General features: G+C 33.9%; 3 protein-coding genes across 4 annotated transcripts; 1 reads left to right on the top strand and 2 right to left on the bottom strand.

Moving 5' to 3' along the window:
• Positions 1-2,482: 2,482 nt before the first annotated feature.
• On the bottom strand, positions 2,483-10,015 carry LOC123657566 (juxtaposed with another zinc finger protein 1). The gene is made up of 5 exons (XM_045593091.1): positions 9,892-10,015; positions 9,357-9,545; positions 6,265-6,373; positions 5,469-5,615; positions 2,483-4,102 (listed from the first exon to the last, which is right to left on the bottom strand). Exons 1-5 carry the CDS (start codon positions 9,989-9,991, stop codon positions 3,643-3,645), a joined length of 1,005 nt encoding a protein of 334 aa, XP_045449047.1. The 5' UTR covers positions 9,992-10,015; the 3' UTR covers positions 2,483-3,642.
• A 240-nt stretch (positions 10,016-10,255) lies between these two features.
• Positions 10,256-13,088, top strand: LOC123657565 (ATP synthase lipid-binding protein, mitochondrial). 2 transcript variants are annotated; one of them, XM_045593088.1, is made up of 4 exons: positions 10,256-10,364; positions 10,812-10,888; positions 11,330-11,516; positions 12,476-13,088. In XM_045593088.1, exons 2-4 carry the CDS (start codon positions 10,844-10,846, stop codon positions 12,637-12,639), a joined length of 396 nt encoding a protein of 131 aa, XP_045449044.1. In that variant the 5' UTR covers positions 10,256-10,364; positions 10,812-10,843; the 3' UTR covers positions 12,640-13,088. The 2 variants fall into 2 exon arrangements, with proteins under 2 accessions (XP_045449044.1, XP_045449046.1); XM_045593090.1 differs by lacking the exon at positions 10,256-10,364 and adding an exon at positions 10,478-10,501.
• Positions 13,089-15,281: 2,193 nt separating this feature from the next.
• Positions 15,282-16,292, bottom strand: LOC123657775. Its single transcript, XM_045593288.1, has 2 exons — positions 15,987-16,292; positions 15,282-15,866 (listed from the first exon to the last, which is right to left on the bottom strand). Exons 1-2 carry the CDS (start codon positions 16,150-16,152, stop codon positions 15,316-15,318), a joined length of 717 nt encoding a protein of 238 aa, XP_045449244.1. The 5' UTR covers positions 16,153-16,292; the 3' UTR covers positions 15,282-15,315.
• Between the last annotated feature and the right edge of the window lie 443 nt (positions 16,293-16,735).

Raw genomic sequence — 16,735 nt, 5'->3', positions numbered from 1 at the left:
TAATCAAAACATCATAGGTATATTACTCACAACCATTTATGGATTAATGTATAAGAAGAACGTTTTGTTTAGCATGGAAGAATATCATATTTTCAGTATCATAACGATAAAATTGGAACCATCAATCAGTTGAAATGTCAATCTTTTCCTTTCTTTACAAAATCCATCCTACATTACACTCGAAAATTGGTCATTTTTTTTTGTTTTTAAGTAACATCACTTGTCAATATTAAAAAGTTGCCGTTTTAATTTCGTCACGACTAGCAATTATTCATTAAAGCTCAAAGCATGGCATCGTAGGATACAGAATAAGCGTAATCCTTATTCGGATAATGATCGCTATTATTTACTTTTAAATTTTGTTCACGTTACTCGTTTGCAAAAGAAGTTAGTAAAAAATTAGTGCCAAATTTTCTTTACGCCCCTACAATGCAGTAGTACTAATAGTTATCAAACAGCACACATTTCAGTCACATTTAGAACAAAAAACTAATAAAATGAGCACACCATGTCTTTCTATGGTTAAAGAATTAAATAATAACAAGAAAGAAAAACAATCGTGTAATTTTAACATGGAATCGACTTTTGTATTATTTTTTACAATAAAAAAAAACTAGGTTTAATTTAAAAAAATCCATTCTAAAATTACACGGTATGTTCATAAATATTTATTTAACAATCAGTCTTAATGGAATAATGTACATATATTAATAAATAAAATAAATTATGAAAGAAACAAACTAGTACTACATATATATTATGTACACATAAATTTCAGGTATTTGACTAACGATAAGGTGAGACCAAGATGGCAGACACGATTGGCGACTGTGATCGTTACTTCTATTACGATATTAAAACAAGTTTAGCCTGAAAGACAATGTTTGATACATAGCGTATAAAACTATCTTAATAGGCATTCCAACAGTCTTAACATATGCATTTCACTGTAAAAGTAATTTAGAGGTTAATTGTTATCTGTTAAAACATTTTAGATTAAGCCTCATCGCACAAACTATTATTTCACCTAAAATGTTCCAATGATCACTAGTATAAGGTTAATCCTAGTAATTTTACTTCAAGCGTCTATCAAAATTCTTATAAAAAATTCATGCATTAATATACATCTGACGCCACTTTAAGGTAGGCAAGTCGAATGTAAAAGGCAGGCATGTATATTCAAAAAGTAAACAGTGGACAAATATGTTCGCGTAACAATTTTTCTTAGCGAAAAATCCTTACAATGTGCGTTGAGGCTTAAAAAGAAATTGACGCCATAATCAAATATCCTATAAATATTTATATATTAATTTCTAAGTGTGATCATACTTAAATAAACGCATCAATAATGTTTAGAACATTAAATTAGACATGCAGTTAATATCTTCGAGAACAAAAATTATTTAGGATAAATTTCTAATATCGAGGACGGACAATCATACAATAAAACTTAATGTTATATCACAAGCCCTTTATAAGAACTACCCAAACTGAATTGAAATAAATATATGTACTAAAATTAAAACCGAACAAAAAGGTTTTAACAATTTGCGAACATTTTCATCGCCATTAAAAAGTTTATGATAAAATTTTAAAGCTTCGTCAGTTTTTTTTTTTTTTCGTTTCTTTTTTTGAAACTAATTTCCCATTGTAAAATCATTCAATTTCTATGTATATATTTATATGTAAATAATATATATCCTCTTTTAAAAAGAAATAGCTCAATAATTTAGTTGAATTATTCCAAATTTTTAATAATTTAACCATCTCAATTAAATTATAAGAAATTAGAATATAAGAAAATAATATAAGAAACAAAAAATTTAAACCGACTATATACGAGTATAGCCATGAAGAAAAAATTCTACATACATATTATGTATTTTAAAGGGCTGTCAAGAACTCAAAGAATGTCAATAGACAACAAAAATGAGATATCAATTCTTTTCAACATTCACTTTGCCAGCTTCATTCCAAATATCACACATTTTACCCGTTAAACACCTATTTCTTCAACTACCCTCTATTTAAAAATAAACGTTACTCTTGTAACGTTTTCCAATTCCCTTGTTCCATAGCACCTCTACCCTTTTTAAAAAACAAATGCCATTTCCATCCACAATTATATACAAAAAAAAAATTAATCGTCTTTCTATCATTCGAAACATTTTCGATCAACAACGGTATTAAATATTCGCAAAATGAACATGCAAACGATATTTAAAAAAAAAAAAACACAAAACTAACTAACACATTCCATCCTTATAAAACACGAAACCAACTTTTACCTAATTACATTAAGATTCGTTTAATATTTATGAGTATCTAATACATGACATCATTAGAATAGTTTAATAATGGTAATGAAAACGAAAATAACAAGAAATCCACGTATTTGGCAAGCAAACAAAACTTCATGAAATCTTAAGCGTGAAATTTCCATGAAATATAATAAAGACCGGTTACTGTATTTAAAGAAGGGTTCGTTATGCAAAATAACCGTTTAATAAAAATGTTACGTCATATGTCATTATGTTACAGAAACGTTCAGATAAAACTTACGATTACTTCGTAACTCATTACTATTTACATAGTATTAACATTACAGTTGAGGAAATAGTTAAGCACATTACATCCTGTGACAGGATAAATTATCAGGACTTACAACTATTACCATTAATATAGTATACGCTTACAAGCATTTTTTTTGTATTTTTTCTTCTAAAGTATATTATCACATTTACGAGTATGATTCATTATCCTAGATATTAACAGCAAATGCTATTTATTTATTTTTTCAATTTTTTAATAATTAAATACAAAATCGACGACACGTATGACACGAATTTTTTAAGCGTGAAATACACATTAAGTACACAGAGTGTAAAATATGAGATGGCACGAGAAGTTGCAAACAATGACATTTTTTTTTTTTTTTTAAGAAAAATACTTCCAATATTAAGGAGCTTAAGCTCAAAGGACTTTACCACTCAAATATATATTACCCTGTCGTAATAGATATGAAAATCCTTTGACGCGATAAAAGCAAAACTTAGGGTATATTGCACAGAATAAAAATTATAAAACTATACTCTACACAATCCTTTGGATTTACGCTAAACTAGCGATTTTAGTCACTTTGGTTAAAAATTTACATATAAATTTCAATCACAGCAAACTAATCTTTTAAAAAACTTAACAATAAAATAAACTTCTATAATGAATAAAACATAGATATAAAGGTATTTTGAAAATGAAATATGAATGTGCAGGTTTTGCTCATTTGCATAAGTCTAGTCCATATCACTTTCTTAAATAAACACTAAAAGCACGAGTACTCATTTTTATATCTCCATGCCTAATTATAATTCAGTTAGAAATACACATTTTTTTGTGTTTTCTCGAATTTTTTACAAAAAGATACAATAACACATTCAATTTGAATTTTAAAGCAACACTAACTTTTTTGTCTTCTAAAATTAATCTGTCTTGCTGAAAAAATACAATTAAAATAAACGTAACTTCCCAAGTTAAATCAACACCTTCAACAAAACAAAAAGAAAAAATTAGGACTTTTTAGTTATATAGGAACTGCGTGATTAATCTAAAATTATAAACGCTATCTAGCTAGATTAGCTAGATTTAGCCTCTACGATCACTGGGCATAGACAGACTCGTGACGTCATATGACACTTCCTGAGTAACGGTCACTTTTGGAGATCGGTCGTATTTGATTCTATCGATATTAGTAACTGGAGACGAATTAGGCGTCAACAATACTGAATGTCTTAGACTTTGGCTCTGATTCGCAGCTATTATATTCAGATGAGTGAGGTTATGTTTTGGAATAGTGAATGAAGGAAGATCTTTGGCTTTAATTGTATCATAGATACGGACCAGTTTTGTCGTATCAATGTTGTCTAGTGGGGGGTTATTAGGGCGGGAAGCTGGAGAGGCGGTTACTACAAAGTTTGGTATTTTGGGAATATTGGCCCTCGCCTCACTAGGGGTTGGGACGATGTGCTGCGATATCGAGTGACTTTTAAGCCCTTGCGCTGTTTTGTAGCTTTTGCCGCATTGGCATTTGTATGCCTTTTTTACCCTGGAAATAAAATATTTGAATAGTTAACCAAATGTATACAATTAATAATCATTACTAACAGTACTTACATTGTATAATTGCACACAATTCTAGAGCACTAAGTGATAGGTAAATTATGAATGAGAAACTATTGTATATACCAGTAATTCTAGAAATTATAATAATAATAAACGCTTCACACTCAACAGCCCCCAGTAGGATTATCTCCTATGTCGGGGGTCCGGAAACACAATATACAAGCACAAACGCCCAGACTACCACAAACATCTATATATGGCCAATATAAAAGTTTGTCATGTACGGCGATCGAACGTTAGCGCAACAGCCAGTGCTGTGATCGCTGCGTCAACGTGTCGTCAATTACAATCAAATATAATATAAGAAATTTATCGGTTTACTAATGTTCACTTCTACAAGTTATATAATATCTACTATGAATTTTAAGACATACCTACCACTATTTTACTGTTATCAAATACTTATAACATATAAGTATATTAATTAAAACTAATTATTATACTAATTTTATATCTCGGTCAAAAGACCGTATAGTGTTACGTAAGGAAATTCAAAAAATACCCATTTCTTCCAGAAATATTCTTGGGCTGTGAGACGTTTTTTAGGCCCAGATAACAGTTTTTGCCTAAACGTAGCTGCAGTGGGCACGACTGGATACTTTCTATGTACAAAACTTTAATATGCTATTGATCGACAATAAAATAAAATAAAATATTTCAGTTGAAGATCGAGCCATAAGTTTTTCAGCCAACCCGTTGGATATTTATTTTTTAATATACGAAAGTAAATATAAATTATATTTTTTTTCATCAAACAGATTAGTGAAAGTCGTCAAGTGTGTGTAGTGTCAAGTTCGGATCTTAGACTATTACAACGAAGAATAATTTCCAATCATATGATTTTTTTTAAACAACCAGGTCGGTAAACGAGCGTACGGGGCTCACCTGATAGTAAGCAATTACCGTAGCTTATAGACGCCTGCAATAGCAGAAGCATCGCAAGAACTCTGACCATCTAACTCACCACAAGACCACAACACTGATTTTAAAGCAGTATTATTTAGCATATAATAATCTCCTGTAAGGGCGAGGTACTTCTCCAGATTAAGAGAAATCCTACTCAAAAATATTTCCTGCTGTGCCCTACCTCAGTTACGATGGAGTAATAATAAAATTCACTATGGTAGACCCAACCAATGTGATTTTGATTTATAATTGGTTTCAAAACGTGTATTATCAAAGCTTTAAGCACGCTAACCTAACCTAACGGTCAAGGCTAAATTATACTAAATATTTTATTTAAAAAAAATAATTACAAAAAATTGTATGCCATAATCCAATATACTTACTTGCCGTCTTTCTTGTGTCCATTCTTGGAGTGGTACTTAATGCCATTAACATTTTTATATCGCTTCTTACAACCCGGTACTGGACAAGCGAAGGGCTTCTCTTGGGCAGCGGGACCTAAAATTCCTGATGATGCATTGGCGTTCATTCTGAAATAAACATGAGAAAATCTTAGAAATATAAATAACAAATTGCTCTTATAATAGCTAGAGCATATTTAGTTTATGATCATTGATAAACAAGGTTTCTTTCCAACACTTCACTGTTCACTGACGCATCCCATACCTACTCCATATAGTGCCTAAACATCCAAATTTCTGCAATGTTTTTCTTCACAAGATTTTACTAATATATAAAGCAATCGAAAGTTCAGTGATATGAAAAGCGCGACTAATCGGAACATACGCGCATATCTTACAACGAATTACTAAAACTTATAAATATAATATATACATGGTCCAAGATGTCGAAATAAATCTTTAAAAAAGTATCATTCGTCAACATTTAGTTACCGACAATTATTAAAATCCGGTCCCTATATTAAAAAAATGATGTGGACACAAATTAAATTGTCCGTGAGCAAAACGAATCGTTTAAAAAAAGTCTATCTCCTAAATTCGACTCATATTAACGATTTATATTTAAATCACATAATGAAAGCATTGCAACTTGAGAGCAGTATTATGTGGCTGCGATCCTCTTCTAAGATGAGGTTGCCCAGTCGGCTGCTCCAAAGAAGGAGTCGTCCCTGAATCAATAAAATTGTATTTGGTTACGTGTTAGTTATAAATAACTTACTTGACCCCATACCGCAATATAAACTCGGAGCTGTACTCTTCTACTGTGGTCCAAGAGTCGTTGCTGTCTTCTGAAGGGCTCATGAGCTCGTCCTCATCTACCTCGCTACCTGTAATACGTAATTTTTTATAATAAAACTTCTTTACCTACGCTGGACTTGGGGAGTAAGCTGGTGAATGCGAGACGAGAACGTAACTAAAAGTGTGATAGAGCGAGGCGAAAGGAAGTTGAAAAGGAGATATAAATCAGTGAATATAGAAAGTTTTACTTGAGTGGTGTGGTCTAAAGCACACTCCTTTTTATTTTATACCGCTGGGTTTTCAAATAAGCGAGATGGTAAGCGGTTACCGTAGAATTTAGACGCCTGCAACACTCTGGCCACCTTACTCACCACAGGAATACAACGCTACTTGAGAGCAATGTTATTTAGGTAAAACCTTCCGCAAGGTCGAGTGTTACTTCCCCAGACGGGCTGCTCCAAATTTTTGGAAACGAAATGAACGCTACCCCTGGTACCACTGTCACACCTCAAAACCCCATGGTTATGGAGATATCCATGGTTAAAGTTTTGAGGTTAGAAGAAGAATTTCGTAGCTTTCACACGTTATTTTCAAATTTCACACGCGTTTTTTCAAATTAATCTGCCACCTTTAAAGTTAGAGAAACGCTTGGCTCCGGCGCTGCGGGAAGTGCAGCCCTTCCGCCCTTGCATGCGAAAGCACGCTCACTCATGCTCCGTTCCGCAGCGGAGCCTCAGCCGCTCCTCTACGCATTCGTTCGCGCGCTTTCGAACGGCGGGCGAGGGCTGCCCTCCCTCCGCGCCTCCGCGGCATAAAAAACACTCTAGGGGTAGGACAGACCAAGACCACGTGGACAGTGGGGTGCTCCGATTCGGTTTTGGGTATTTTTCGAATTTCTAAACCTATATTCTAGCACGCAATGTTACTAATTTTATTAGAATATTATGTCTGACGCGTTGTTTTGTTTAAAAGTGTCGATTTGTCACACAATGCAAACAGTACGAGCTCAAAGGTATTATAATAGCTTTAAATTCTTCTTCTAACCTCAAAACTTTAACCATGGATATCTCCATAACCATGGGGTTTTGAGGTGTGACAGTGTTACCTTGTATAGATTCGCCTACACCCTCCGCCCTCCACACCCAAAATCTCATAATTCGGTTTTTCTAATTCGGTTTTTCCTAGTCTAGATCTTAGCTTAAATATGTAACTGTTGTGTTGTTTTTAAACGGTTTTATTTAGCTCACCCCGTTTGTTTTTTTATTTTTTATTATTTATTCTTGGGTCAAATTTAGTAATTCAAATTTCACCCTCTTCCTGTCAACCGATTAATCTGAAATTTTGTATACACTTTGGATTTTGGTGACAATACAATTATGTTTATTCATTATCATTATAAATTCAAGATGGCCGCCGCTACAAAATGGCGGATAATTTATGTTTTATTAATCTCATCAATATGAGTATCAAATGAAAGGGCTCAACAAGCAGAATACAATATACTATAAAAAATTGAAATCCAAGATGGCGGCCGCTACAAAATGGCGGATAACGTAGGTTTTATCAATCCCATCAATATGGGTATCAAATGAAAGGGCTCAACAAGCAGAATACAATATACTATAAAAAAATTGAAATACAAGATGGCGGCCGCTACAAAATAGCGGATAACGTAGGTTTTATCGATCCCATAATCAATGTCAAATGTCAATCAGTATCAAATGAAAGTGCTCAACCAGTATAATCAATGTACTATATAAAATTAAAATCCAAGATGGCGGCCTCTACAAAATGGCGGATAACTTAGGTTTTATCAATCCCATCAACATGGGTATCAAATGAAAGGTCTCAACAAGTAGAATACAATTTACTATGCAAAATTGAAATCTAAGCTGGCCGCCGCTACCAAATGTCTGATAACAATTTTTTATCAATCCCACCAATATGGGTATCAAATAAAAGGGCTTGACAAGAAGAATACAGTGCACTATACAACCTCAATATTTAAGATGGGCCTTGCAATAATGAAGCACTAAATGAATTAAACAGAATGCGAAATAAAAACTAAAAACTAGAAAATAAAAATAGGTAAAAAAACTTTTTAAGTTAAACGGTTTTATGTTAAACATACATTGCAATGTTTAAGATAAATGTACTAAAAACCAAAAAATAATAAAATAGATACAGTCGTGGGAATTATAAACATATGCATAGACTAGACTAAAATAAAACCGTGGGGCACGTCAATTGTCTACAAATTATCGACTTAATTTGCGATAGAAGAATCGTTTAATTCGTCGTTAAAATAGGCAGTTGGCCCGCAGACGGTGAGGAAATTACTTACTATTTTCTTGCTCATGGAAATTCCAATAGTTATACACTCCATGTAAATAAAAGAGATGTTTCAACAAGTTTATCGTTGGACATTCACACTGCTGGCTGGCGAGGAATCGTTTCACTGCTCGTAGTTTGTCTTTAATCGACAAAACATATGATAAAAGTACTACTCGCTCACCACTATGAAACCCTAAAACTCGCTTATAATCGAGCTTGCTAGCTTATTTCCACATTCTAGCCCTACTTATCACACGTCCATCTTTGTCGGTTGAACAACTGCCTAATTATAGTGTAACATTACAAAACAAACATTTTAATCAACGATTGTAGACAATTGACGTGCCCCACGGTTTTATTTTAGTCTAGTCTATGCATATGTTTATAATTCCCACGACTGTATCTATTTTATTATTTTTTGGTTTTTAGTACATTTATCTTAAACATTGCAATGTATGTTTAACATAAAACCGTTTAACTTAAAAAGTTTTTTTACCTATTTTTTTATCTAAAAAGATAAATTATTAAACCTTACGTGTACTTATCTATTTATGTACTCAAGTATCAAATTTTCATATTATAATATTTCTATTTAAAACAGTACAAAATTAAATGATTATTGTGTGATAATAACCATGTAGATTGTATTTGAAAATATAATTACAATCTTAAACAACTAAATAGCAATTATTTAACCTCAACGTACATTAATGTTAAGTCATTAGATTTATCAATAACCTGTAGGTGTACTGCTTCTCACTGAAGGAGTTTTCGGTGCAGAGAGCAAGCGCCTACGCACGTCGGCTGCCGCTGGCATGTTTTGAATTTCCCGCCTCGATGCTTCCGTAAAGAATTTCAACACATAGCTCAGTGGTATACATGCAGGTTGTGAAGCTTCCTTTTGCTCAACGACTGCGGGATCGTAATCTGAAACATTCAAAACGCAAAACCGCGAGTTACATGCTGTATTATATGTTCAATTTTCAACGTTGCCACTTCTGAATCGCATCAGCTGTTCAATGTTTACAATTATAAATAGGGTCGAAAAACATTATTTTGTTAGTGCAGACGTTAATCAACGAAGAATTATTTCTAGCATTCTATATATTAAAATAAATATTCCCGCATTTAATTCGTATTTTACAGCTTGAAGTTAATCAATGTTGGCAACTTTGATATATTGATAAGACGTATTATGGGAGGGTCAACGTAATTTTTGCAAGCATGAGATGAGAATTATGGATGATTAGAATAAAAAATATTTGATACTCACCGATATGGACATCTTCGATGTGTTCAATTAAGTCCGAAAGTCGTGGAAATGTTATGCCACATCCGTTAAATTTACATATGTTCAGCATAAAGACGGCCATGTCGAATGTAGAATAATGGACTAGTCAAACGAAGAACTGTATTCGTCCAAAAATATATACTAAAGTGTAAGTTTTATTTATAAAATAATATTACTGAAAACTATATTTGAACCTATTTAAAAATCAAAAAAATATTTTGTATCTTAAATATAATAGCTTTACTTACCTTTACATCATATTTAAAGTAGTAAGTATTTTACGCCTATGTCATTCGCGCATTCCGATCAATAGTTGGCTGCGCCGTGAGGAAGTTACGCATACTGCGCAAAACAGCCAATACGAGGCACGAGCTCAGAATTTATACTCTGTGTAACTCGACCACTCAGAAATTGAACATTCCAAAGGCCGGTCTCCTCCTTCTCGGTGTTCTTTGGTAAGTGTCACAGAAATTGTGAACTATCTAATCGTGAATAAGTGTACAAATCTTATATCATTGTCTAATACGAAGTGGTAATATCATTAAAGAAAAGCGCATAGTGTGTCCCGGTGCAAATATTTTACAGTGATTTTGTAAGTTATCATTGAAGATAGTCATTGAATTTGAACCTGTATAGCTCGCCGATTCAGCCATTTTCCGCCGCCTTCCGCGTATTTTATATTATAATATATCTGTTCCTAATTTAACTATCTGTGCTTAGTCTTAAAATTTTGTTACTTACGTAAATTCGTAGATATTTAATAAACTTATCTGACTCCGTTACATAGCCCCAGTAAATTACGTAACCCTCTGCGGTCAAACTGTCAAGTCTCTATAGCTAATTTACTACAAATCGCGTTAAGTAAAGTATCTTCTCGTTTACCAGTGCGGTATTTATTTCAGTTCTCGATCGCCGCACCCAAATTAACAAAAAAATGCTGTCTGCTGCTAGATTGATCGCCCCTGCAGCCAGGTCTGCTGTAAGTAACCCTTATCCGTATTATAATTCTAGTTAGAATAACAGAACATTAATTGTATAAGTATTTTCATTAAATTAAGTGAGAAACTTAATGAGAAACAGTTAAACTGTAAACTACTTCAATATACCTACAATTACATTATAATTAATTTGATTGATTAATTTAAAATATTACTTAAAATACCAGTTGATTTAAAGATAACCTGATTATCATAATGTTGATAGATCATTGATTTTCAGTATCAAGTTTAGGTCTTACATAACAACAAGCAGATATCTGAGGCAATGAAGTTTTAACTTATTTTTTCAGATAATACACAAATTTGTGCCAAAGTATAAATAAAATAAGTGTCACCTTAATAATTTTTCTTCTTTTTTAATTAAATTTCACTATTTTTATTTGAATAAAAATGTTTGATGTTCGAATTGGTATGTGTTATAGATCTTCAGCAACACAGCTTCTTTGAGGCCATTAGCGGTGGTGCCTACCCAGACACAGATTGTCCCAGCCGCCCCCACCCAGCTCTCGGCTGTCCGCTCTTTCCAAACCACCTCGGTCACGAAGGACATTGACTCAGCTGCCAAATTCATTGGAGCTGGTGCTGCCACAGTCGGAGTTGCAGGATCTGGTAAGTCTTACACCAAAATCAATTGTCTTGCTTGGTCGCCATGATTATTTGTATAATCTTCATTGCATGCCATTTCTTGTGTTTTGTCAACTAAACTAACATATTATCTAAAAGCACTTGTACATACTAAAATTTTAAAACCATAATTAAAAGATAATCCAAAATGGGTATAATTCGATTGTCAACCAAAAGGAGGAATTTATGTAACCTCTTAGGATTGCATAACAAGTACAATGTACTTCTTAATTTTTCAGGCATTCATAAATTAGTTTACCTTTCTATTTAGAAAGGTTGAAAACCAAGTATCTATATTTATCTCAATACAGTATTACTTTTATATTAATATGTCAAGCCATGTTTTAAAAAAAGGGTAGTTTAGTTTATTATTATTTTCAGTTGCCTTATTTCTGGTTTCACCCAACAGGTATTGGAATTGGTGTGGTGTTTGGATGTTTAATCATTGGCTATGCACGTAATCCTTCACTCAAGCAACAAATCTTTTCATATGCTATCCTCGGATTTGCACTATCTGAAGCTATGGGCCTTTTCTGTTTGATGATTGCCTTCCTAATGCTATTTGCTTTTTAATTAATATTTTTAAGCTTTTTTTTTGTACAGTGTATATTATAATTGTGAGATTTGGGCACCTTAATTATAATGCATGTGTACATTGAAAATATTATTTGTATGAGGTGTTGGTTATACAGGGTGAGTACTTATAAATGATATGGTTTATATAAAACTATTTCTGTTGATACTATAAAAAAATTATAAGTTTCAAGACAATTTTAATGTAACTTTCATAATTAAATCCATTACAGTAGTGTATAATAATGTAATGAAATTGTTTTAGTGTTTATCTAATCCCTTTATAAAAATTTAATTGATTTAGATTATGTAATTCTATTCAACAAACTTGTATTAATTATGTTTCTAATTTTTACGTTTTTATTTTCCAGGTGCTGGTATTGGAACGGTGTTCGGCTCCCTCATCATCGGTTATGCCAGGAATCCCTCCCTCAAGCAGCAACTTTTCTCATACGCCATCTTGGGTTTCGCCCTGTCTGAGGCCATGGGTCTCTTCTGTCTTATGATGGCATTCTTGCTGTTGTTTGCTTTCTAAGCTAATTACTTTTAAGAACACTACTACTGCCATCCTAGATGAGGTTTCAGTGTATACTATCTGGAGTGGACGGCCGTGGAATCGAATGTGTGAAACCTCACCCTCATAGTGGTGCGAGGACTTATGTGTTAAGTGTTACACTTTCAGTGCATCATCAGGAAACGCAATTTATTTAATTATGTAGTATAAAAAAATCTGCAATAAAATATTGTACGTAAACATTTAATTATTCCTATTCCTGATACATTGTAGACTGTTATCCAAATCATGTTATGCGTATATTCTCAGTATAATTGTGTCGAAAGCCGGTGATAATAATTTTTAAAGCCAGTTAATTGCATGTTGCGTGTGAGTATTGTCATCGACTTTACACTTGTTATGCTGTTTGGGAATGTCGGCATCTGTATTGTACATTTTTAGGGCGATTAAATGATACAAACCAATTTCAATGAGAATTTTTTCACAATACACCTTGCTTTTTAAATAAAAACCCAAACAAAAAAAAAATATACTAACTGTACTGCTAATTAAAACTCATCAGTCTTTAAACGTTGATGTCTATTCAAGAACAAAGAAACAAATTTTAAATCATGCTATACTTTACCTAATTTATGCACTGCTGGACATAGGCCTCCCCAAGTTCGCGCCAGTCATCCCGGTCTTCCGCAATCCTCATCCAGACTACACCGGCAATCTTACGTAGATCGTCGGTCCAACGGACCGGAGGACGTTTCACACTGCGTTTGCCAAGACGCGGACTCCACTCCAGGACCCGTCTACTCCAACGGCCATCGGTCCTGCTACACAGATTACCAACCCACTGCCACTTCAACTTGTTAATTCTGTGGGCTACGTCGGTTATTTTCGTTCTCTCGCGGATAGTTTAATTTCTAATCCTATCTTTGAGAGAAACTCCAAGCATAGCCCGTTTCATTGCTAGTTGCGCTCAACTTTAAATTTGTGGACCAGTCCTCTTCGTTACCTCTTCGTCAGTGTCCACGTCTCGACTCCGTATGTTAACATTTTTAATTTACTCAATGGTTTTTATCGTCAGCTATTCTATATTTAGCTGTGCTAGAAATAGTTCAGCTCAATGACTAGTGTCGCAACGTTTTTTTTCAACTTGACTAAATGCTACAATCTTCAAAAATCTTCTGCAACTAATCGATTAAAAAAATTTTTTTTTCATTACTTTGGTTATGGCAATAATTTGAAAACACTACAGATGAGGTCTCTTTTGTTGTAATAAAATTAATTTAATAGTATTTTTAGTAAATTTAATAGTTAAATAATAAAAATTCAAGGAGAAAGCGATAGAGATGAGGAGGAGAGATCGGTGAAGTTCATATCCAGTAAAAAAAGAAGAATTACGACTCTGACTATAGATAAGTAATAAGCCATACATCAAAAACGGATACACAAGACAATATCCCGATAATATTTCAAATGGGAACTTTGTAGTTTACATAGAATATTTAGTTAAGGAAATAAATTTTGGTAACTTAATCCCTTGAACCTCTCCAAATATTTCGGAAATATCAAGGGGGTTCATGAACGAGGAAGAATTAATTAATGCAAATAAAATTACAATATCTTTTAAACAGGCAGCTTTAGCCAACGACTTCCTGAAATCCCGATGCTTATTAGAACATAATTTAAGGGCATATATACCTGGATCCTCGGTGGGAAGGGTAGGTGTTATTAGCTATATTCCTAAAGAAATAGGAAACAAAGAATTATTTGAAAAAATTTGCTGTGATAGAGACGTTGGAATACGTAGATTTATGAAACGCAAAAAAAAACAATTTAACTTTATGTCAACCATAACAATAACATTTTCAGGTACTTCTCTACCTGAATATATTTTATTAGACTGATAGAGATATAAAGTACACACTTATATCCTTCTGGTATTACAATGTTATAAATGCTTAAAATTCAATCACTGCTAAAATGTCTTAGTGAATAGGTTTGTTCTAAATGCCTACGGGTTGTCTGGAAGAAATGGCTAATTAGCCATAAAGGCCGGCGCCCATTGCCGGCACGGCACGGTGCGTCATAGCAAAGGATTTTAACACTAATTAAGTTATTTTGAACCTTATTTCAATGAGTTTAGAATTTATGTTACTTTATTTTGGTACCACGATGCCGCAACGTGCCGCAGGATGCTGCGGCATGACACGACACGCCACAGAATGCGGCGGCATGACGTGTCTTGCTTTTTCATTCCACGGGATGACGCGGCGCGCCATTGCATCCCGCGAGACGTGTGGGTCACTTTGGGGTCGAGGAATTATGATTGCTAGATAGTTGAAATAAGGTTGAAACTTGTGCAGCATTTCGGTGGGGCGCAGTCCGGTCTGTGCGCGGGGGCAAGGGAGGGAGAAAACACACTGGCGCGCGCCATTTTATGTCTGTCTCTCACAACACTGACTGCGCATGAAAAGTGATTAGCACGTGCGTACGCGATATAATAATATTACTTTCACGTAAAATACGGAAAAATGGATGAAGAAAAGCTTATTAATCTGGTTCGTTCGCATGAGTGTATCTACAATGTGTCCTCCCGTTTCTACATGGATCAACATATGAAAAGGAACGCATGGCTGAAAATTGCAGAAGAAATGAATAAAACCCGTAAGTTATTTTTTACTTATTTATTGTCAAAAATAGAAGCTAACATCTATTAACAATTTTATTTTGCCAGTACACGTTACCAACATTAGAAAAATATTCCGTGAAACAATCTCTTACAACCATCCCTTCGAGATTGTTGAACACTGTATCATTGGTTCTATCGATTGCATTATTAGTATTAGAGCTAAGCGCCTCCATAGAATGACCATCAATGATAAAGTTATGCAAACACGTGCTTGCTAGTATGATGTTGTTAATGTACTTTGGTTGAACTTTTATACCTTTTTGAAATAATTCAAATCTTTCTTGTAACATCCCAAAAGCATTTTCTACAATACGCCGTGCTCTACTTAAGCGATAATTGAATATCCTTTTTTTTTCATCATTTAAAAGATGTGAGGGGTATGGTCTCATAATATTTTCTGTTAGTGGAAAGGCTTCATCGGCGACAAATACGTGGGGTAATTTTTGAGTTGAATGTGGTAAAGCCTTTTCCGGTGGTATGCATAAAAACCCATTACGTAGTTTCGAACCAAATTTAGAGCTTTGGAGTATACCGCCATCGCTATTTCGACCATATGCTCCGACATCTACAATCACAAATTTGTATTTTGCATCCACGACAGCTAATAAAACGATGCTAAAAAACTTCTTGTAGTTGATATACATACTTCCACTGTTATTAGGAGCTCTAATCTTGAAATGCTTACCATCTATTGCCCCAATGCAGTTAGGAAAATTCCAAAATTTATCAAAGTCGGTTGCAATTGACTGCCATTGTTGGCTCGTGGGTTTCGGCAATGCAGTCGACCTTAATACAGTAAATATTGCTTTACAGGTTTCGTGGACTATATTACGCACGGTAGTGAATCCCATACGATAGCTAAAAGCTAAAGACTTAAAAGAAGCTCCTGTAATTAAATACCTGTAACAAAACAAAAAAAAATCATTAAGCCGGGTCTAGACATGTATTATTTGCACGATCCGATCACCGTATCCGCGTATCATGATCGCATATGTGGACGGGTAAACGCGTCATTACCCGTCCACATATGCGATCATGATCATGATCATTACATACATACATATGCGATCATGATACGCATCGAGGATACGAATACGGTGATCGGATCGTGCAAATGATACATGTCTGGACCCGGCTTTAGTAAACGACTTAAAAGCGTGTGTTATTTGAAATACTTCATTCTTGTTACAGATGAAGAATGCCAGAAGGCGTGGAGCTGCCTTCGTAACAATTATAGAAAAGCCTTAAAAAACAGGGTGTACAAAAGCGGTGACGCTGCCAAAAAGAGACGACCAATTAAATTTGAAAAGGAACTTGAATTTCTGCAAAAGTTTTTTCAAGATAGACCTCAGCTCTCAAATTTAGACTCTTCTTCCGAAGATACACAGCTTTCCGAAGATACGCAGCATATTGAAAATACACAACCTCCCGAAA

Source organism: Melitaea cinxia, chromosome 11 (genome assembly GCF_905220565.1).
Source record: "Melitaea cinxia chromosome 11, ilMelCinx1.1, whole genome shotgun sequence".
In the NCBI taxonomy this organism is placed as follows: domain Eukaryota; kingdom Metazoa; phylum Arthropoda; class Insecta; order Lepidoptera; family Nymphalidae; genus Melitaea; species Melitaea cinxia.
This window is presented reverse-complemented; position numbering and strand designations above follow the sequence as displayed.

Bases quoted from the DNA above. Each gene is read 5' to 3' on its own strand.
- LOC123657566 (XM_045593091.1), bottom strand. From the start codon at position 9,991: ATGGCCGTCTTTATGCTGAACATATGTAAATTTAACGGATGTGGCATA. The intron at 6,374-9,356 runs GTTATTGATAAA...TACGTATTACAG, and splicing joins GAGAAGCAGTACACCTACAG to GTAGCGAGGTAGATGAGGAC. The intron at 5,616-6,264 runs GTAAGTTATTTA...TGTTTATTTCAG, and splicing joins ATATTGCGGTATGGGGTCAA to AATGAACGCCAATGCATCAT.
- LOC123657565 (XM_045593088.1), top strand. From the start codon at position 10,844: ATGCTGTCTGCTGCTAGATTGATCGCCCCTGCAGCCAGGTCTGCT. The intron at 10,889-11,329 runs GTAAGTAACCCT...TATGTGTTATAG, and splicing joins CCCCTGCAGCCAGGTCTGCT to ATCTTCAGCAACACAGCTTC. The intron at 11,517-12,475 runs GTAAGTCTTACA...TTTATTTTCCAG, and splicing joins AGTCGGAGTTGCAGGATCTG to GTGCTGGTATTGGAACGGTG.
- LOC123657775 (XM_045593288.1), bottom strand. From the start codon at position 16,152: ATGGGATTCACTACCGTGCGTAATATAGTCCACGAAACCTGTAAAGCA. The intron at 15,867-15,986 runs GTAAGCATTTCA...TTGTGATTGTAG, and splicing joins CTGCATTGGGGCAATAGATG to ATGTCGGAGCATATGGTCGA.